Source organism: Idiotropiscis lumnitzeri, chromosome 21 (assembly GCF_059441095.1).
Source record: "Idiotropiscis lumnitzeri isolate Australia: NSW breed Sydney's pygmy pipehorse chromosome 21, RoL_Ilum_1.0, whole genome shotgun sequence".
Lineage (NCBI taxonomy): Eukaryota > Metazoa > Chordata > Actinopteri > Syngnathiformes > Syngnathidae > Idiotropiscis > Idiotropiscis lumnitzeri.
The window spans coordinates 1454818-1476116 of record NC_142411.1 but is presented as its reverse complement, the minus strand read 5'-3'; the positions used below and the strand labels follow the sequence as shown (position 1 = coordinate 1476116).

Genomic DNA, 21299 nt, shown 5'->3' with positions numbered 1-21299 from the left:
TATACACAAAATATTTACACCAACAACACGACACAGAGCATCCACAAAAATCGGAGACACTATGGTCATTACATTCACTAAATGTGTGTGTGTGTGTGCGATATTTCAGGAGTTTTTACCCGTGTGTGGTTGGCACTTGAGCACAATATATAGACTCACAGCTGACAAGCATGCAAGCATATAATTTGTTAATAAATTTTTTTTTTAAAGTTGGCCGTCGGCCATCTTGGAATAGTGGGATGTACCATTTGCATGTTAAAAGGGGGAATGTGGAAGCTTTATTTTTGTTTTTTTATGAAATAATTGCATTGCATTGTCTTTATGCAGCGTTGCTGACAAACAAACACACAACATGCGGTGACCACAAGACGACACACAACCACGAGCTTCAATTGCACTTGTGGACAAATAGATCACATTTCATCACGCATAAGTGGACATTTCATTAGGTACGCCGGCACAATTTACAGCGATAATAAGTTAGTAAGTGTACTGCATCACACTGGGAAGTGTTCCTAATATTTCGACCCTTTCACCAAAGTTGGCTCGGATGCCAGTTGACTGGTGTACCTAATGAAGTGTCTTGCTTGGTTGATCCTAAAATGGAGCTTTAGTTGCTTTGATGTTTAACATAATGTAATGTGGTGCAGCCCTTTTATAGGAAAAGAAATTGCAAATCAACCATGACATGACGATAAGCGATCATATTAACAATTTTCCCAATAAATGGCAGTGGATTTGTCTTCCCTTCGAGTTAGGCAGTGAGTGCGAGCAATTATGATCAGTCTTGTTGATCTTCAGATGTTCCGAAGATCAGGAGCATTGATGACGTGTTGGAATCGTGTTGTATTAAATGATTGGACCCACGTCATCAATGACCTCAGCACCGTAAGAGGTGTCGGCAATTTTTAAAACGCTCGTGCAAACCACACGCTACGTCGTTGGAATGGTCTGCATCTGATATGCAAATTTGGGGGAAACTGGAAACCAGTTGACACTGGTCTCGTAAAAAGTGAGGAACATTTAATATTTAGGATGCGACATTGAGATCACCAAAATAATTTCGCTGACCGTTTCGGTGGACATTCTGCAGTGTGAGCGCCTCGTGTCGCGAATTTGTGGGTTTGGGGTGGGGTCGGGTTTCAGTCCCAGGGGTCCTGGCAGAGTCGGCAGTTTTGCATGTCGCCGTGGTAGCGTTCCACCTGGATGGTGACGCTGTGGAAGCCAAACTTGGTGTGGAGAAGCTCCGTGGCCTCCTGCAGGACCGACTGCGTGTCTGCGTCCTCGTCTGGATCGTTGCGGCACAACGGACACGGTCAGTACGGTGCGGCAAAAACAACAACCGCGACAGTCGTGACAAAAACACTTTCTTCTTTTTTTGCACATTTACCGACAGCCAGGTGTGCGGAGGCCAGCGTCTGTCCCAACGTGAGGGCCCAGAGGTGCAGCGAGTGGGCCGAGCGGACCGCCTTCACCGACAGCAGAACCTCCTTCACCGACTTGAACTCGATGCCTTTGGGAGAACCTGCAAAAAAAAAAAAAAAAAAAAGGGGAGTGCTCACGCCGGCGTGTTCCCTCCAAGTGCTCGTGCGAGATGTTCACACCTTCCATGAGTATCCTGAAGACGTCTTTGAGGATGGTGACGGTGGTGCACAGGACAAAGACGGAGAACAGGAAAGTGCAGATGGGATCGGCCACTTTGTACTCGGGCTGCCGGTGAGAAAACAAAAGAAATTTAAATATCAACATACGTTTGAGAGAATGAGAGTAAGAGAAAGAGAAAGTTTTTTTTTTTTTTTTTTTCATTAATTGAAAAAAAAAACTGGTCTGACCCGGAAGTAGATGACAATGGCCGCCACCATGACGCCGACGCTTTGCAGCAGGTCGCCGACCACGTGGATGAAGGCCGCCCGCACGCTGGTGTTGCTGTGGGCGCCGCCCATGAGGGCGTGGCCGTGGTGAGCCAATGGGCTTTGGGCGTCGTCGTCGATGTGCTGGTAGCCTCGACCGTGGGCGTGGAAGGTGGTGGAGTGGTGCAAGATGTACGCCATGCTGAGGGAGGTAAGCAAAAAAAAAAAAATGTGAATGTGCGTTGACCATTTTGTGGTGCTTTTTAAAGGACGACGTGTGACGTTTTCTCTTCACATGAAGCGGATTGATCTCACCCAAATTAGCGTCACTAACGCAAAGTTGTGCTCAAGCTCCGGAGAAATGTCGTTGCACTCGTAAACTCACAGAATGTTGACAACGACTGCAAAAGCCGACGTGAGCAGCATCACGTGTCCCTCGATCTCGTAGTCGTCGCGTACAATCCTCTCCATGGCCAAGTAGACCAGCACGCCCGTCACCATCCAGATGGACATGACGGACAAAAAGGCGCCCAGAATCTCTAAGCAAGACACACAAACAAAATTGATTCAGACACCCGTTTTCGTTGGTGAACGGGAGCTTCGTCGTCGCTTTTGTTTTGTACTTTGTATGAAAATGAATGGTTGTCAATTGTGCAGAATGAAGCGTCCAGAAGACGCACGCGGCGGCCGCAACAATGGCGGCGATGGCGGCGGCCTCACCTGAGCGGTGCCATCCGAAGGTCATGTTCTTGGTTGGAGGTCTGGAGGAGATCCAAAGGGAGAAGATGCTCACCAGCATGCTGCCCAGGTCCGTCAGGAGGTGGGCGGCGTCCGTCATGATGGCTAAGCTGTGTGCCAGGTAGCCTCCTGACGACACACACACACACACACACGTGTGTCTCGCTAGGAGAAAGTGCTCGCTACACAAGTGGGTCCTTGGCGATATTTACCAATAATTTCACCAATCATGAAGACGAGGCATACTGCGGATGCAATGTAGAGTTTCTTCTTGGCCAGCACGGCGTCTTCGCCGCTGGCGTCGTCCCTGCCTCCCGATGGCACCCCGCGGTGGTGGCAGTGAACATCGGCGGGACGCTTAAGCTCCACGCTGCCCGCCGTGCCACCATTCTTGAGCGGGAAGTCGGGGAAGCGCTCGTTTGGGTCAGAGAAGGAACTGCAACAATCATTGAGTGACTGACTGGTGTTGATGCTAACATGCTAACAGCATGTCAAGCTAGCATGAATGCTAAAGCTAACTTTTGATGTGAGCTAAGGGTTTCTTTGTGTGTGCTTCTACACACCATCCAAAAACTGTTTTAAGTAAGAATACGACACACGCGCACGTACACACACATTAGTGTGTGTGGGGGTGTGTGTGCTGAGGAGGGAGGGGAGGATCGAGGTTCCACGGTGATGATATGTTTAATGAGGTGGAATAAATCTCGTTTGGACTCACTTGAGCTCAACCACATATACACACATACACACATTTGATGTCGCACAGAACCTCCACGATAAGGCTTGAGCACACACACACACACAGAGGGGTCGATGTCCACTGTGAAGAAAAGCATTGAAGTGAGAAAGAGATCGTGCTCAATGACACCTCTGGGATGTGAACGGGATCTCATTCATACACACACACACACACACACACACACAAATGGTGTTTCCCTCCATTTATTGTGGTCTAATTCTGCTGAAAACAATGGGAAAAAAATCAACATTTTTCGTGATTCCAACCATGCCAGCTATTTACATGTACATATAATCATGGTTTTAGAACCCTTGAGGCAATGGATATAGGAACACAAATGGTGGAGCAACACATGCAGACAGAGAGATTAAAAACACACAATTCAAAACATTCCGGAGTCCTTTAGATGAGCAGAAGTGGTCGTATTCCTCAATTTTGTCTGCAGGACTATTATGCTGCCTCCTTGTGGCCACAAAGGGCATAACATAAGTAGCAGCACAATGAATCGGATTCCAGCATTAAATCACAATGCACAAACTGCTTCGTTGCATCCATCCATTATCTGAGACGCTTCTCGTGGGTGTGCCAGAGCAAGTAGACACCCTGGATTGGTCGCCAGCCAATCGCAAGGCACACAAAGACAAACACTTGTGCTCACAATCTCACCTAAGGACAATTATAATAGAGCGTCCAATCAACTGACCATGCATGTATTTGGAATGTGGGAGGAGTGCTGCATAATTCGTAACATTTTATTTAATGATGTTCTTAATCAATGTTTTGCTCAAGAGTGATCACATCGACATGTTTGTTGATTTTTTTTTATAGGAATAGATTGTCATTTCCATTCTCTTTCTTTGTTCTCATGCTGGAAAAGCTGTTTTAGAATTAAACTCGCAATATTTTCTATTAACTTGGAATTTCAAAGTGTTTACACAGGACGTTTGCCATTTTCGAACAGAAAAAAAATATCATCCAATAATCGGTTTGATGAAACGATAAAATAATTAGAATATATCAGTAAAAGGTGAAAACAATGTTTATTTATATTTTGTTGCTCAGCATCTTAATTCTTGAACGTTTTGGGCCGCAATGTTACACATTCTTGGAAGTCGGCTTCGGTTCAAACGACTTGGAAAAATCATGCGAATGTTAAAAAAACAAAAAAAACAAAAGTGTAGACAAGATAAGAAGATTAATTCCAAAATAAAACAAAGAACACGCATGACATTTTTGCCTAGGAGAGCAAAAGTGCAGCAGTCAGTCAGTCTGCACGTGCGCGCGCCGTGCACGTTGCAAATGGCGCATGAAATGTGCCAGATGCACCTCGCCGGCGTGCACGCGCGCGTGCCTCCGCACAGATCTCATCGGGTCGGTTTAGAAAATTAAAAGAAAATTCTGAAAATGAAGCGCTTCAGATTTTTTTTAAGGTTCAATATCGTGAATGACTGAAAGGAAAAAAGGCCACATGTGCGACGGGATGCTATTGAAGGCCCATTTTCGTTTTTTTAAATGAAAAAAAAAATACACGATATTTTCTTATACGTTAAAAATTATTATTCCAGTTATTTTTTTCAATTACGCTCTGAAAACAATTCGGTGGGATGGTTATAACTGACATTTTGACGAATAATCATTGCGGCGTTTGACATTCCATTTTAAAGTCACGTAAAGGTACGCAACCGAATGGTTAGAATTAAAATAAGTTTTATTTGTTTTAATGAAAAGTGAGAATTATTATCTTCATAAAGACCGAAATGATTGCACTGCGTCATATTACTGTAGAGTGACACCCTAAATTATATATAACATTTCATTCTTTAACAATCATCATTAATGCTATTTTGATTTTTATTTATATATTTTTTTGCGTTTAACTTCAAAAATTGCTCAGTCAGGTGTGCGCAACCACCTGCCATTTGTCACGCAGCCTGTCGGCAAGCGAGCCACGCGTGCAAATGAACGCGCACCCGGGCGTAAACAAGCGTGCGCGTGCGTGTGTGCCTTCGTTGTCTCCCACCTGTGCACGCGCTCGCAGTAGGTCTTGCGCTCCTTGTCGTGGATCAGCTGAGACTTTTCCGAACTTGACGCCTTTGCATCCATGGAGCTGCGGCGGAGGTTCTGACGAATGCGAGTTCTGCCGTCTTTGGTCGGCCCAGTTGGTCCAGGCGGTTGGGTTCGACAGTGCTCAGTGGCGGTGCAGGCAGGCAAAAGTCCTCGTGGAGCAGGAAACGTGCGAGGGGAAAACCTTCATTGCTGAGTTTTGCTTGGAGGAGGGGGCGGGGGCGCGCACGAAGAGCGAGGCACTTTTTTTTTTTAGTTTTTTAAATTTATTTATTTATTTCTTTCTATAAATTGGGCTGCAGTTGACCATAAGCAAGCACAGTGCTCACTGCGGGCTTCCGGACGCGACAAATGGGTCCAGTCAAGCCTCAGTGCTGCTCCGCATGTCCAATAGCGCGCGAGCAGTCTTCCTATTGGCATATAGATAGACATCTTTTTTCTATTTTTTCCAGTGCAACTTGTACACGTTTCACACATGACATTTTACACACCGTGATAAAAAGCAGCACTTGAGTAAATTTGCCCATTTATGATTTTAATACACAAAAAAATCCAATTATCTTTAAGACAAATTATTTTTCACTGCACCCGCAGACTTTATGACTCAAATTATAACAATAATATAAGATTAATCTTTCGTAATCATCATACTTGACGGTTATTATTGTTGACGTAAAGGTTAAACATGTAATTAAAGTATTTTGCTTTGTGTATTGTGAACACCACTGGCTGTTTTAATTAAAAGTCAACGAAGTATATTATGCGAGTTAAAGCATAATTTATGGCAGAACTACATTTGCCATCTATATGGTATGTAGTGTATGTAATATATTTTTTAAATGGTCTATGTATAATTATTTTTGTTTTGTTTTTCTTAATTAACTAGCAAGGGTTAACTGTACTGTTTTTTTCTTTTTCTTTTTTATTTGGTTAGTTTTTTTATTCTTATTATACAATTTATATTATGTACGACAATATATTCAATAGCGATGAGAAGGACGTTGTGAGTCGTCTCTTAAAGTGTAGTGTAGTGCAAATTATAATGTCTCGTGGATAATTCGAGTTCTGAAAAAAACGACACTAATTTCGTGTAATCGAACGTAGCACACGTTTGCGTCTGAGGGTGGTTCATTCAGAGCCACTGCAAGGAATTGTATATTTTAGAACTTTACTGTAACCACCTGTTAAAACTCCCATTCTATTGTCAAGTACACCTTACGCTGATATATATCGTGTTGATAAATCGCTTTACAAATAGTAATTTCCTTGTCGTGTATAAAGTAACTGAGTGAATTAGTTTAACTGTATAAATGCCCACGACCCATGAAGTACACACTCCTGCTGTGCGTGCTACAACGTAATGACGTTGGCTGTGTTTGGGTTCGCGCCGTTTGGGGCAAACGTGAACATGAACCCCACGTCGAGACAGACGGAACCGCACGATTTGCTCCCGTCCTCCGACGGTGTTAAAGCCTCCGACACAAGCATGTCCAGCTCCGAGAGGTAGTGGTGACGTGAGGGAAACGTGTCGCGTGCTTCGAAATGGAGCGGAAACTCTAGCCAGACTGGGCAGTTAGCGGGCTAACGTGGCTAACGTGGCTGCCCGCACCTTGCTATCGGCAGATCATGTCACTTTGAATCAAGGAGTGACGTCTTTGAAAACGTGACGTCACGCCATAAAACGGAATGGATCCAGATTTTATTGTGAATTATTTTTCATCAAAATCGTCAATAGTGTTGTCCTTTTTCAGCAAAATTTTATTTGTTGTGAATGTAATTGTGTCAGCCTCACGCCAAAATATTTTAATAAGGAAAATAGTCCTCTGAAATGTTTTACTTTGTGAGTGACTCTGAACCGCTGTAACAGTAGTCATTGTTTTTGTTGAGGATTAGGACAATATGACTAGTACTGTTACATTGTTTGTCTACATGTGTTGCTCCATCTTGCTTAGAGGGTTATAACACCGCCACATTGATGCTTTAAGTTAGCCAGTCTGTGGCATTTCCATTCATGTGTTAAGGTATTTCCAGGGCAGCCATTGATTGGTGGAGTCTGTCCGATGACATCACAGAACAGGAAGTTTGAGATTCCTTGTATCTTCTGCCACGTGATGACAGCCTTACTCATGTGAATTGCGACCCTACCTGTCAGCTGCCTCCCGGGCATCGTTGCGTATTCCTGGGGAGGGTCGGCCTCCCCCTATCCCACCGCCCTCCCCCTCAAGCGCACCGACAGCAAAAGCGCTGGGGAGGTTTATTTTGAAGGAGGGTGATCCCCAAGTGAGCGGACTTCTCTCCTGCCTCTCCCCGAATAGTGGCGGCAGGTCCCACAAACTTTAATCAGCAGCAAACTTTTTTTTTGCCTTTATCCATAAACTGAGTTTGGGCAAAAATGTTTAGTTTTTTTTTTTAATGAAGTTGAAAGCTTTGTGGGATCTGATTTTGCCCAATTGACAAAAAAATGCCTCAAAGGAGCAGTGTGGGGTCGCTCTGAGCACATTAGGCATATCTGATGGCAGCAAGAGCTGAAAGAATCAAAACCAGTCCAACTTGAAAAGATTTGCAAATGGTTTGTTCTATTTTTCCCAGGATTGTACATTTTGTGTTCAGGTTGATAAGTTCAACAACAAAAAAAACTTTTAAAATTCTTGGGAACTATTAGATTTGAATATTACCCAAATGATCACGATAAAATCCATAGATAATTTTTTTCATGTTTGCATCCTCGCTGTAATGTCCGCAAACCAAAACATTTTGTATACTGTAATTATCGCCTCTGATTTGCATGATGCCTTTCCAACAGAAGTCACATTCTGTATTCAAAGTCAAATAACGTTTTGCTTGGTTTTGTTTTAAAATCCTCAGCGGGAGCGGTGAAGATTCCCTGGACGGCGTCATGAGCCGCATGCCTCGCTGCTGCCCGCTCACACCGTCGTTGTCACCCCAAAAACGCACCGCCGGCCAGTCCCAAACGGTGCCCCCGCTGCTGAGGACCAACAAGCGCACCATTTACACCGCCGGTCGGCCCCCCTGGTACAACGTCACCGGGACCACCTTCAAGGAGGCCTTCGTCATTGGTGAGAGATTGTTTGGTCAAACTATTTGAAATGGCTTTGGTCATTTTTTTTTTTTTAAGTCAACACATAATATTACATTGCAACACGCTTTTGCACTGCGGCAGCACATACACTTTTTACCTCGAGTGTTGAAAATAACGTCGCCCGTGTGTTTCCCCCTTCGAGCGGTGTCCATATGTTTAAGCTCTGTGAAAACACGCACGCACGCTCACGGTTCGTTTCTCAGCTGCTGGGACTATTTTACTTTGTTCATCCGTGAGGAAAACTGCCCACAGTGCACTCGCGTCCTTTCATCTTTTTCGTCAAAAAATGCTGAGTCTTCTCGTCTGCCTGGACGGGTCTGGCGTGGAAATGTTTGCATCCAAGTCAGTGCGGTTCTTCCTTTAGGTCTGTGCGGAGGAAGTGCTTCTGGGAAAACAACCGTGGCCAATAAGATCATTGAGGCGCTTGACGTTCCCTGGGTGGTTCTGCTTTCCATGGACTCCTTCTACAAGGTACTCGTGTGAAAAAGTCTACACACCCCTGTTCAAATGTCATAAGAACAAGATGAGTCCTTTCTGCACTTTGCACTCTCTATATTTACAGCTCTTAAATATCGTCAGCATGCAAGTGGTACTGTTTAACAAAATAGTTTGCGTGTTGTCCAAGGTCCTGAACCAAGCCGAGCAGGAGCTGGCGGCCAACAACGAGTACAATTTCGACCACCCCGACGCCTTCGACTTTGAGCTGCTGGTCAACGTCCTGCGAAAGCTGAAGAAAGGAAAAAGCGTCAAAGTTCCCGTGTATGACTTCACGTCTCACTGCAGACGCAAAGAATGGGTAAAAAACCAGTCCATAGCAGGTTAGGAATCAGTTAAAGGTTAGACCGTATAGTTTCATATTTCCCGGACCATAAGGCGCACCCGCATAGAAGCCGCAGCAACTCTTCTAATCGCCAAAATAACCGACATTTACTTTCAGCGTTGTATGTCACCGACCTTGTGTCCATTTTTAAAAGCCCACCAACCGACGTGTTCCATGGATGTGCTAACGCGCTAATTATCAAAGCCTCGCTCATGCACACATGTGCGCACTCAAGAATCCGGCAGCGACAACTGTTCTCTATTTCTTGGCAATGTAATTTCATGGCTGAAAGGCACAAAGCCTCATGGGAAACGGCCTGTCCACACGCACAAATCCTTTTACGGGCGCTGTGCGCCGGCTGCTGGTAATTAAAAGCCTGCAATAACCCCCATCGCTCGTCCTCTTCTTTATTTTTTTTTTTCTTCTCCTGCTGTGGTCCGTCAGGAACTTGAATGTGGTTGCGGCGGTCACACTTGAACGTGTTGAGTACGCACTAAATCAGGTGTGAGGAGAGGGCGCGTGCGCGTGCGCGCACGCACACACTCAATGAGGTGGTCGATAAACACTCATCGGTTTCTTTACAATTCACATAAAGCGGCGGCCGCTTTGTCTCGCCTCGGCTGCGCGTCGTCGCTCAGCTTTATCGACTTCCACGCGACAGTGATCGAGAAGCTGCCGGTTGACGGCAGCGCGCCCTCAACTCTGTGTTTTTTTTTTGTTTTTTTTTTCTGTTTTTCTCCGCCGCGACAGCACGCTCTTTGAGGCCTTTTCGTCATGTCGGCGCAATTTGATAAAATAGAATTGATTTAAGAGTTGCGCTGAAGCATTTAGAAAAATCGTCATTATTTTTTCCACCCCTCGATTCTTTTTTTTTTTTTTTTTTCAACAAACAGTAATAAATGAATCCTATTTCCAATGAAAAATATCAGATTATTATTATGCGTAAATGTTTTGGTTTTATGTGAGATTTCCACTAATGTAAAATGGACCATGAATTAATTTCAATTACAGTTAATTTACGTCACAATTTGACTTGCAGTCTTAAGCTACAATTCTACCAAAAAACTTAAGTCATGAATTAAAGGACGCCAAATAATGCAAACTTTACTTTCAACTTTTTTTTTTTTTTTTTTTCAGAAAACTGTGTACGGGGCCAACGTTGTCATCTTTGAGGGCATCCTGGCCTTCGCCAACAAAGAACTGCTCAAGGTAATTTTGTTGTTTTTGTGAACGCAACCTTCTTTTACAGCAGTGTGTCCTGCCACGCGATGTGGGCGTGTGTGTGTGTGTGTGTGTGTGTGTGTGCACGCTTGTGAGCTGGAGCGCGGCGATAAGGCCGGCAGTCTCCCACGGGATCTCCCTCCATCAGCGTTAATAACGACCCGCGTCTGGGCGGTGATGGATGGTGATCAGTGGACATCCGTGTTTACTCGTCGCCATGATGGGAATGCAATAATATGCTAATGAGCCGTATTCCTGGGAGAGGCCACTTCATTAGGTACACTTTCTGCAGTCTATTCCAGCCGAGCGGGTGAAAGGACGACTTCCGATATTTTTTTGTAGTTGACATCCGCTCATCGATGACATCATTGGAAGTCACCCGTGCTGTCATTTAGTTGACTGTGCTGTTGTCCCAATTTGTCGCAAGTGAGCTTTAAGCTTTAAGCCTGCGCTGGTGTTGAACTCAACACTCAACTCTCCTCGTGAGCGCCATCTTGTGGCAGGTGGCGTGCGCGTTGAGATTTACAGCATGTGCAACCTTCTCGGCTCATTGTGCCTCTGAGTTATCCTCGCAGCACCGCGCTGGGGGACCCTCGTGTAAATCACGTGATGTGCCGGCTTGTCTGGTCACCTCATTTTTTTTTTTTTTTTCATGCGCTCTTGAAATGTGCCGCAAAACATAATATTGGTCCTTTTGGATGCAAAGCGGAACATGTTTCCAAACCTTTCGTCGGCCAGCTCCTGGACATGAAGGTGTTTGTGGACACGGACTCGGACATCCGTCTGACGCGACGGCTGAAGCGGGACGTGTCGCAGCGCGGGCGGGACATCGGCGGCATCCTCAAGCAGTACAACACGTTCGTCAAGCCGGCCTTCGAGCGGTACATCGAGCCCACCGTGCAGCTCGCCGACATCGTGGTGCCCCGAGGTCCGCCCAACTTGGCTTGAGGTTTGTCGGGCCACTTTGAAAAGCGACGCGGCAATGAGGCGCTCTTTGTGTCCGGACGCAGGTGGCGACAACTTTGTGGCGCTGGATTTGATCGTTCAGCATGTTCACAGTCAGCTGGAGAAGGTAACGCCAAATATTGTGCACAATCACACACCGGCCAGTCGTACTCTTCACTTGAAGACGCTTGACTTGGGCTTTGACGCAACCGCGACTGTTCTCTCAATTTGAGACAGAGGGGAAATATTATTTACAAATATTTTACATATGTGACCCCACAGGAGAGGCAACAAAAATTTTCGGTTGAATAGTCCACTCTTTCACACGCACACACACCTCGGGTGGCTTGTGTTCACGTCTTAACTGCTTGTGTGTGTGTGTGTGTCTCCCGCACCCTGCCTGGCTGCGTGCAACCATCCCAGCGTGAGATCACCGTGAGGTACAACTGTTTTTAACGACTACTTTCCTCTCGCTACTTTCCCACTCACTTTTGCGAAACTCAGTCCATCTTTGACCTTTTGTTTGCTGTGCATTTGCGCATTCTTGCTGCACCCGATTTGCTCGGCAACTGCTGATTTGTGGCTGACGGCATCATGAGGTACGAAGAGGATCACATCCGGGACAAGAGGTGTTCTTGTCGTGGATGTGGTGTCGTTGACCTCATGGCGCGGTCACTCACATTCGGCTTCAGCATGTTTTTCCTTTTTCTTTTTTTTCTTTGCACTGACTACCTTAATGCAAAATCACTTGCCCCTTTTCAAAGCTGGATTGAAAACACACTTATTCGTATGCAGGTAGATTTTAAATGACGACAACAAATATTACAAAGGCAAGGCCGCATGTGGCCTTTTCCTACTCCTGTTTAAAGACCAAAACAAAAAAAAAGTGTTTCAGTGAGTATTTAATCAACGTTGCATCGACTGTCTTCAATCAATCGCCCGGTAACGGCCTTTGTCAATCGTGCGCTAACGACGGGCTTGCTCTCCGGCCGAATCAATCGGATGTCATTTTCAGGTCCGCTCTGGCGTCGGCTCACCAAGGTCAGCCTCGACCCGACATGCTGAGCGTTCTGAAGAGCTCGCCGCAGGTGCGCGGCATGCACACCATCATCAGGTAGCCAGCGCTCGACCTCGCCAAAGCGTTAACGATCGCATTTCCTTATTTGGACTCGCCCTCTCCTGTCATTTCTTGCGCAGGAACAAGGAGACCAACCGTGACGAGTTTGTCTTCTACTCCAAAAGATTAATGCGGCTCCTGATAGAACACGCCCTCTCTTTCCTGCCCCTCACCGTGTGTGTTTGTTTTGCCGAGTGTGTTCATTTGTCTGTTTGGCGGCCGGGCTAACTGCCACTTTTTTTTTTTGTCCGCAGCCCGCATTTGTGGAGACACCTCAGGGGAGCGTCTACCACGGCAGGAGGCTGAGCGGTAAACGAGTAAGTGACTCTTTTCTTCATTAAGCTTTCCTCTTAACACTTTCTTTGTCACGGGGAGAAATTGAATTGCCACAGCAGCAATATTCACACTTGGTGGTAATGTTGTACAACCCCCCGCCCTCCAAAAAAACCGCTAAACGTTAGCAGTCTTTCTCGATATTGCCTAAAAACAGATCACAGGCGTGTCCATCCTAAGAGCAGGCGAGACCATGGAGCAGGCGCTCATGGCTGTGTGCAAGGACATCCGACTGGGCAAAATCCTCATCCAGACCAACCACGACTCGGGTGAACCTGAGGTAGGCCGCCATCATGTCCTCATTGCATCCTGTCAACCCATTCAAAGAGCTCCGAAAGACGCGTTTTGCATGTCGTGGGTGCAGCTGCACTATCTGCGGCTGCCCAAAGACATCAGCGAGGACTTTGTCATCCTGATGGACAGCACCGTATCCACCGGGGCCGCCGCTCTCATGGCCATTCGAGTTCTGCTGGTGAGTACGCTGAGTGGCATTCAAACTCCGGGCCTGCGGGGGGCAGCACCTGCGCCTCGGAGAAGAAACCAAAGTGAGGATTTGGCCAGGGAGTGAGGGGGGGAGCTGATAAAATGTACAATATTTTGTACGTTTGACGTTGACGCCCATCTGGAAAGGACCACGACGTGGCGGAGGACAAAATCTTCTTACTTTCGCTGCTCATGGCGGAGATGGGCGTCCACTCGGTGGCCTACGCCTTCCCCAAAGTACGCATCATCACCACTGCCGTGGACAAAGAGGTCAACCACCAGTTCCACATCATCCCCGGCATCGGTGAGATACGCCCCAAAACATTGCAAAATAAGCCATTTGCTTTGATTTTTATTTTGAATAAAAACTAAAGGCCCTAAGGCAGGATTGTGTTTGGCGAGGCTGCTGATAATAACCAAAGAAATGTATTGTGATGTCTTCTGACCACAAAATATAATATGCCTCCTTTTCTCTCTCAAAGGTAATTTTGGTGATCGCTACTTTGGCACGGACGCCCCTTCAGACTGGTGTGAAAGTGACGACGGGATGGACTTGTGACGGAGCCCAAAAGTAAATTGTCGTCTAGCCTCTTGATGATTTAAAAAAAATAGAGTAATGCATTCATGTTCATTCGCTTTATTTTGATCAAGTAAAGAGTGCTTGACTTGAAAAGGGACCACTTTATTAAATGATAATCGGCATTATGCTTGAAATTCAGCCATCGGCTCCTCCGTTCTGTAATCCGGCCCACAGAGCATTTAACATTTTCAAGAGTCATGATTGTGCTTCTGCAGTAACTTGCGATGAGTGTTAACATCTCGTTATTGGCCAGATTGCTCGTTTTAGTGGCTCAGCCTTTTACAGCGCCTGTGTTGCTCCGAAACAGAGTTAGCATTTAGCATGGAAGTTACATCATGTGACCATGTTTTTTGTCACTTCAATGTTTGTCACACCTTCCTAGAAGAATGATGACATTTTTCTTTATACTTGAATTACAAAATTTTGTTTACTTTTAACATACCGTATGCATTTTTGGTGATTGTATTATTTGGAACCTTTGATGCATTTTTTTTTACAAGCCAAGCTAAACCTTTAGTTACAAAATGACTGCCAATCTTTTTTATTCTGCTGTACTGAAATGTTTTATTCTCCGAATTCAAGACAAAATCTCCACTATATGGAATGCCAACTCGTTGGGACCCTATTTGCTGCCACTTTGAATGTCTTAATTTATTTTATAATTGACTGACTGACTTTATAGCCACATAGGTCAAGCAGTAACATTTAGTGTGATGGCATTTATTTTTTTGGGTGGTAAAACAAATATGACTTTTAATAAGCCTTGCTCCTCTAGAGCAGAGCACATCCTCGTCAATTGTTGGTTAAATAAACTCTTGGTGTTAATATCATTCCTTTTATTTGTCATTCAAACTGCGTCACAGGCCACTAGAAATTAGACTGCAGTTGGGAATGTCCGCCAGGGGGCGGCACACTAGTCGTCTTTTCCTAATATAGCGGAAGTGACGAATGGTACCTTCGCGTGTGGCGTTCACTAGCTGTAGGAAATAATTTCAGAAGCTGTGTTGTACATTTGATAATACTAGTGTGCCCGTGTCAAAAGGTAAGCGCACGTCCATATTTTAACGCTAGTTTACACTTTCGATTTATTTTTTGTGGTATTAACTATAACTTTCCCTGGGTTGTGTTACAATTCCACGAGATTGCGAATTTCTACCTTTACGGCTACTGTCGTTATCAAGTAAGCTTCGGACTGATTTTTGTTTTATTAGTTTTATCTTTGAATTATATTACATTTTAAAAGTAATGAAGGCGTTATCAATGTTTACACTTTTTTCAATTGAGTTACGACGATCTTTGCCGTAGATCGGCGAAGGTACGTGAACACATCATCAGCCTCCACGGAGTGAGGCTTGACGGAGAGGTACGTAAACATTTCAAGCGTGGACTTTTATAGTGACGTTTATTCAACGCAGTCGTTATATTTGGATAATTTAAGCATTCAGAGGGAATACCGAAACAAAATTGTCTTCGCGCAAGCTTTTATAGCATTGCTTTAATAGAATCGCATGTTACCCTTTTGGGCCAGTTAAGTGACGTTCAAGTGTACCTGGAGCACCACGTGACGTCGACATGTCATTCAGAAACACCGACATTTAAAGTCAATGTGTTTTTTTTAAAACACTCTCGTTTTTCACAGAACGATTACTTCTTCCCTCGTTGTTTTAGCATCTGCTCTTTCATTCGGCGTTGTGATTGTGTCTGAAACAAGTTTGTGATCAGTCGTGCGCTGTGCTAAATCAAAGTTCTCCTTACATTGCAATGGGTGCATTTCATCTGCAGTCTAACAAGTTAATTGACTAAACGACGTAACGTCTCCTGTTTGCAGCTTGCAATGAGTGGAGTCACGTTGAGATGTACTCCACAAGTATTCGCTTCAGTTTAGTGTGATTGGAACACTTATTTTATTACAGCTCAAATATAATTTAATACTAAGATTTGAACTGCAGCTGTGTATTATGTGTCAACATACATTATTTTACACATAATCTTTTCAAATCTTAAAATAATTCTATAAATTTCACATCCACCCCAACCAGTGTCACTTATTCCAGAAGACAATGTTGTTCTGTTTGTTCTTGTTTAAAAGCGAGGATGGCGGGCCTTTGGCGGTCCTACCAGGCGCTGATGGCAAGACGCCCCTGGACGGTGCAGATTGTGACGGCTGGTGAGAATAGTGCAACACGCATTTTTTTAAGTGTCTTATTAATGATACAGTAGTGAACTTTGCAGAGTCAACAAAGGCAAAGAACTTTGAACATACACACGTTGCACACTCACACGTACACAAACGCACACACATTTTTACTCGAATCATGTTCAGAGGCAGCGCCAAAGATTAACATTCTCCAAGGACTGTTTGAATCTTAATTAGTTAAATCCATCCAAGATGTGACACTGCACCAATTCCCTCAAATCAAGTCCAAACAACATTTTGAAGAAAGTCTTCATTTAAAAAAGACACATTTTCCCCACGTTTCAATCCCTGTAGGTGTCCCAATACTTTTGACCATAATCGATACATTTACTGTCATCCTTGAACCAGCTCGTGTAAATGATGATCTTCTCGAGAGATTACTCTGTCTTCATGCAGTACACAATTTGACCACCCGGTGGCGGCATCGCATTTTCACCTGTGGTTCAAAATGACCATTGATTTTGTTCATTTTTTCTTTATTTTGTTCTCTGAGAACTTTAAAAAAAAAAAAAGTATTACATCTATGCAGCACCTCTAGCATGATTACATTTCATAAATTTAATTGATAGATTCCTTAACAATATTTTAGGGGAAGAAGAAAGGTGAAGCGATAGTAAAACACTGAAATTCAGAGATTGTGGCGAGGCAGGGCGAGCGGTACGCATGATCATGTATTTTTTTCATGAAATATTTGAAATGTGAGTTTGTTGTAAGCGAAGCGGCCGCCGTGCGTCTGCGCAGGCACTCTGGTGGGCGTGGGCGACGTCATCTCGCAGCAGCTGATCGAGCGCCGCGGACTCGCTCGACACGACGTGCGCCGCACCGCCAAGATGATGAGCATTGGATTCTTCTTCGTGGTGAGGGTCCAAAGTCTTCCCACCGCCCGAGCCTGTTCACATGCGGCTGCGCTCGAAATGACTCCTTTTGGAATTCAGATTGAAAATGAGCTCAACGACCCGAGATAACCGGAGTTGAATTAGTGAACGATGTAAAAAAAAAAAAAAAAAAAAAATCCCTTCAGCACAGTTAGACAGTCAGACATTTTAACGAGTGCTTCCTGTTCGAAGGGCCCGGTCATCGGCAGCTGGTACAAAGTTCTGGACCGCCTAGTGGTCGGCGGAAGTAAGAGCGCCGCCATGAAGAAGATGATGATTGATCAGGTGTGAAGTTGTCAACCATGGACTCAATGAAAAATATCGGGTGAAAATGTGACAGCATTTCAGAACTAATCTTTTGTGTCCAGCTGTGCTTTGCTCCGTGTTTCTTGGGGGCCTTCCTGGCGCTGTCGGGAGTTCTGAACGGGCTGAGCGTGGAGCAGAATGTCGCCAAGCTGCGCCGGGTGAGATATTTTCACTTCGCTACTTGCTTCCATTTTGCTCGCATGTTTTTGACGTGAGAGGAGAAAAACCTCCACAAGCTTCAGAACCTCTCAACTGTGAGGCGAACGTGTTCACCACGACGCCACCGTGCGGACGTTTTATCGAGTGCGGACGTTTTCATCTGCTGATCAGGCCCCAAAAGCAAACGTAGCTGCTGCACTGCAGCCAAAACTCAAGTGTTGACTCACACCAAATGTGTGCGTGTGTGTGTTTGCGCGCTCGCCGTTCAAACACTGCTCTGCTCAATTATTGACGCTGGGAGGCGCGACATGCGGCTGGTGATGTCACGCCGGACGCAAAACAAATGACAAAGAGGATGTTGATCAAACACGCACTCGCTTTGCTGATGCTTGATGGCTGGAAAATGTCCTTTGCTGGGATTGGCAGAAAGAATCCCGTCACGTGTTCCACCCGAGGCCTGTAGGTGGCGCTAATGCCCATTTAAAAAGTGACCGTCAACCGCCACACATGACAAGCTTTTGTCTTTGCACTTTTATTTGAGCTCGGCTAAAAATGGATTTTACATTATTAAACGCACTACTAACATGAGAGGTTCCACTCCAGTCCTGTAGGTGGCAGTAATTCTTACACAAATCGATCCCACGTATTTCTGCTGCTGGTTCACTGCCCCTGGTTGGACCCAGTGCAAGCAGACTGTAACCACCAACGTGTGAAATCCTAATTCTGCTCTTTGTTCTTTAGATTGTTCAAAATACTTGTGTATGAACAATTGCGTTTGCTGTCCTTGAACGCAACGTTAAACCACCTCATTGCGATATTGTTCACGTTGGCAAATCATGTCTGCGTCTGCGACGACGCGTGAAAATAATCCAAATGGAAACGGTGTCAGCTGATAATTGGAAACATGTTTTACTCTGATAGCAAAGTCTTGCATGCTCAACTTTTCATTTTCTCCTGAACACGCGGTGACCTTCGACGACATGACAGGCGCACTCTGCGTGCGCGTGTGCGTGTGCGCGCATGTGTGTTAACGTTATTGTGATGTCTTTGCAGGACTACACTGACGCGCTTATTTCCAATTATTACGTAAGTTTTCATTCATTTGATTTCATTTTTTTTTCAAATGAAATGTTGTTGTCCAAGTGTAATTAGTTGTGTTTTGTGTGTCAGCTGTGGCCGCCCGTGCAGATGGCCAACTTCTACTTCGTCCCGCTGCATCACAGGTACTGCATTCTCCATTTTGCTGCACTTTGCCCTTTATAGTATATTTTTTTTCTCCTGCAAATAAACACACGGTCATGTTAGCTGGCCCCGATGCTGTACATTATCTCTGGATGTATTTTAATATACTCCACAGTCTCCCTTACATTAGCTGATCCTGTTGCTTGATACTCTATGGTGCCCACTATGCCCTCAGTCTCTTCATGGATAAAGTTGTCTCTCAAAAATGAACTCACACAATGATGTTGGCGCATCCTGATGCTTTGCGTTAGCTTGGGATGCCTCCGCACAATAGTCCACTTTGCCCTCATTCTCCTCATGGATAAAATTGGTCCCCCAAATAATGTTAACTGACCCCGCTGCTGTGTGTTAGTTCCGGCAGCTCTTGTGTTATATTTCAGTCTCCACTTCGATCCACTTTGCCCTTAATCTCCCGGAAGGATAAAATGGCCAATTCCAGAAATATCATTTCATTTGACCCCAGTTGAGTGTTGAACTTTGTGACGCTCTCAGGTTGGCTGTGGTCCAGATAGTGGCCGTGGTCTGGAACTCCTACTTGACCTGGAAGGCCAACATCATGTGATCCACCGCCACCGCCATTTTGTTTATTTGGCTTTGTTGTCGTCGGCGTTCTGATGCGACTGCTGCTCGTCATCATGCAACTTGACCGGGCTGACTCACGGCTCCGTGACTGGATGGCACATTGAACCCACAAAAATGATGGAACGCGCACACACGCACACACACATTCACTTCCTGGTTTGTGTGTCACCAGTGTTGTAGCAAACAGTGTGAGTGTAAATTGGAGTTCCTTTGTCTTAGCCCTTTTCATTTTCTTGAACACTTTGAATCGTGTACTAAATGTAGGCAAAGGTCATCGTGAATAAAAAAATACATATTATCTACCTTAAATAGGTTTTGCAGCAATACTTAAAAAATAAATAAATCAATCCATTAAAGCACATCATCACACTTAAACACACGCGCACGTACTCGGACACGCATCATCTCGCTGATGAAAAATTAATTTAGCTTTTAAGTGCTCTTATGTAAATGTTTAGTAGGCACAATAATAGTGTGACTGAATTCTGCGTGTGTGTGTATTAGCAAGTGTTATTGTGTGTGTGTGTGTGCATGTGTAAGATTCAACACTTGGGCAGGAAAAGGCGGTCACGTCACGTGATTAATGACGTCATAGCGGCTTATCTTTAACTCATTCACTGCCAGCCCAGGTAAAATGAAAGTACGTCTATATCCGTCAATGGTAGCGAATGAGTTAATATTGTGATAAAAAATATAAGATGTAGCGAAGATGTGCTCCTCTGGGTGGCAAGGCATGTGTGTGCGCGTGCGTGTGTGTGTGTGTGTGTGTTTGGGGGGGTGTTTGTCAGTGCCAGTGACATCACAGACCGCGTGTATAAAAGTTGTCGCGTTCGCCGCCCTGCGCCCACACGACCCGCAGCGGAACTGCGAGCCTGCACGACCAAGAGCAACAGAACAAGTAAGATGCTGATGATTATTTTTCTTTTTTTTTCATTTTTTTTTTTGTTGAATGTTAGCGTCTTATTGACATTATGCGCTTCACAACTTAACTGTTTAAATACATTTTTGTGACTTTCGCCCCATATTTTTCATGTTAAATTTATTCGAAAAATATTTGTATTCTGTTTTAGTTTATCTTTTCCAGACTTTAAAAATCCCCCACACAAATTATTTTTTTTAACTTTACATTTTCAAGACTTAAAAAAAAAAATGTAATTTTTATTTCAATTTGGTAAAAACTTTTTTATATAATAACGTGACGGTTTTGCTTTTGTGTGTGTGTGTGTGTACAGACATGAAGTGTTGGTCCTTCCTCCTTTCCTCGCTCCTGCTCTCGGTCCTCCTCCCTCCTCCTGCCTCCTCCTCCTCCTCCGGCCACCCGCGAACTCCTCAGCTGCTCCAAACGCTCCTCACGGCGGCCACCGGCGGGGACGTCGCCGCCGCCCGTCTGCTGGCCTTCGGTGTTCCGCGCCTCCTCCTCCTCGGAATGCCCAAGCAGGAGGAGGAGGAGGCGGATGATGACGATGACGATGATGAGGAGATTGAGGATGACGAAGAGCCGATCAAGTTGAAGACGCGCAGGGAGTATGCGCCGCTCTCCATCGACCTGACCTTTCACCTCCTGAGAAACATGATCCACAATGCACGCACGGAGGAGCAGCGGATGCGCGCGCACGTCAACCGGAAAGTGCTCAACGAGGTCGGAAAGTAAAACGGCGGCGAGACTTGGCACGTCACTAGCACGATATTGTGAATAATTTCTATTCTATTCCAAGAAGAGGCCGGACCTTGACTTTGCGTCACACGATGGATGACGTCATCATGATTTTATTAGTTATTCGTTTGATTTGACTTTTTGGTTAGTTATTTGACTTTATGTACTCATCTAAGCAAATGAAGACAAAAAAAACGTTGAATGTCACATTGTCATTTATATTTTGTAATAAAATGTTGAAAATTCTTGGCTCACTCAAATGTTTAATTCTTTTTCCATGACCAAATCCTCTTT

General features: G+C 44.9%; 4 protein-coding genes across 5 annotated transcripts; 3 read left to right on the top strand and 1 right to left on the bottom strand.

Annotated features, from left to right (window-relative positions):
* Positions 1–1142: 1142 nt before the first annotated feature.
* On the bottom strand, positions 1143–2595 carry slc30a2 (solute carrier family 30 member 2). Its single transcript, XM_088286875.1, has 6 exons — positions 2571–2595; positions 2236–2389; positions 1833–2052; positions 1605–1710; positions 1391–1525; positions 1143–1288 (listed from the first exon to the last, which is right to left on the bottom strand). Exons 1-6 carry the CDS (start codon positions 2593–2595, stop codon positions 1143–1145), a joined length of 786 nt encoding a protein of 261 aa, XP_088143001.1.
* LOC148316341 (uridine-cytidine kinase-like 1) lies at positions 2579–13981 on the top strand. Of its 2 annotated transcripts, none has more exons than XM_088286099.1 (15): positions 2579–2709; positions 8257–8468; positions 8856–8962; positions 9117–9287; positions 10449–10520; positions 11271–11460; positions 11543–11604; positions 11901–11917; positions 12493–12591; positions 12675–12768; positions 12849–12911; positions 13085–13207; positions 13292–13399; positions 13558–13714; positions 13893–13981. In XM_088286099.1, the coding sequence occupies exons 1-15, from the start codon at positions 2594–2596 to the stop codon at positions 13967–13969; spliced, it is 1668 nt and encodes a 555-aa protein (XP_088142225.1). In that variant the 5' UTR covers positions 2579–2593; the 3' UTR covers positions 13970–13981. The 2 variants fall into 2 exon arrangements, with proteins under 2 accessions (XP_088142225.1, XP_088142226.1); XM_088286100.1 differs by lacking the exon at positions 2579–2709 and adding an exon at positions 6754–6894.
* A 1314-nt stretch (positions 13982–15295) lies between these two features.
* mpv17 (mitochondrial inner membrane protein MPV17) lies at positions 15296–19660 on the top strand. Its single transcript, XM_088286104.1, has 8 exons — positions 15296–15353; positions 16080–16157; positions 16929–17044; positions 17255–17347; positions 17431–17526; positions 18581–18613; positions 18698–18750; positions 19262–19660. The coding sequence occupies exons 2-8, from the start codon at positions 16085–16087 to the stop codon at positions 19329–19331; spliced, it is 534 nt and encodes a 177-aa protein (XP_088142230.1). The 5' UTR covers positions 15296–15353; positions 16080–16084; the 3' UTR covers positions 19332–19660.
* A 148-nt stretch (positions 19661–19808) lies between these two features.
* ucn1 (urocortin 1) lies at positions 19809–21250 on the top strand. Its single transcript, XM_088286105.1, has 2 exons — positions 19809–20249; positions 20584–21250. The coding sequence occupies exon 2, from the start codon at positions 20586–20588 to the stop codon at positions 21000–21002; it is 417 nt and encodes a 138-aa protein (XP_088142231.1). The 5' UTR covers positions 19809–20249; positions 20584–20585; the 3' UTR covers positions 21003–21250.
* Positions 21251–21299: the final 49 nt, after the last annotated feature.

Coding starts and splice junctions, on each gene's coding strand:
- mpv17 (XM_088286104.1), top strand. CDS start 16,085: ATGGCGGGCCTTTGGCGGTCCTACCAGGCGCTGATGGCAAGACGCCCC. Junction 16,158..16,928: donor GGTGCAGATTGTGACGGCTG/GTGAGAATAGTG, acceptor GCGTCTGCGCAG/GCACTCTGGTGGGCGTGGGC. Junction 17,348..17,430: donor AGAAGATGATGATTGATCAG/GTGTGAAGTTGT, acceptor TTTTGTGTCCAG/CTGTGCTTTGCTCCGTGTTT.
- LOC148316341 (XM_088286099.1), top strand. CDS start 2,594: ATGTTCTTGGTTGGAGGTCTGGAGGAGATCCAAAGGGAGAAGATGCTC. Junction 8,469..8,855: donor CAAGGAGGCCTTCGTCATTG/GTGAGAGATTGT, acceptor TTCTTCCTTTAG/GTCTGTGCGGAGGAAGTGCT. Junction 12,769..12,848: donor TCTCTTTCCTGCCCCTCACC/GTGTGTGTTTGT, acceptor TTTTGTCCGCAG/CCCGCATTTGTGGAGACACC.
- ucn1 (XM_088286105.1), top strand. CDS start 20,586: ATGAAGTGTTGGTCCTTCCTCCTTTCCTCGCTCCTGCTCTCGGTCCTC.
- slc30a2 (XM_088286875.1), bottom strand. CDS start 2,595: ATGACCTTCGGATGGCACCGCTCAG. Junction 1,711..1,832: donor CCATTGTCATCTACTTCCGG/GTCAGACCAGTT, acceptor TCTCACCGGCAG/CCCGAGTACAAAGTGGCCGA. Junction 1,289..1,390: donor CTCCGCACACCTGGCTGTCG/GTAAATGTGCAA, acceptor GCAACGATCCAG/ACGAGGACGCAGACACGCAG.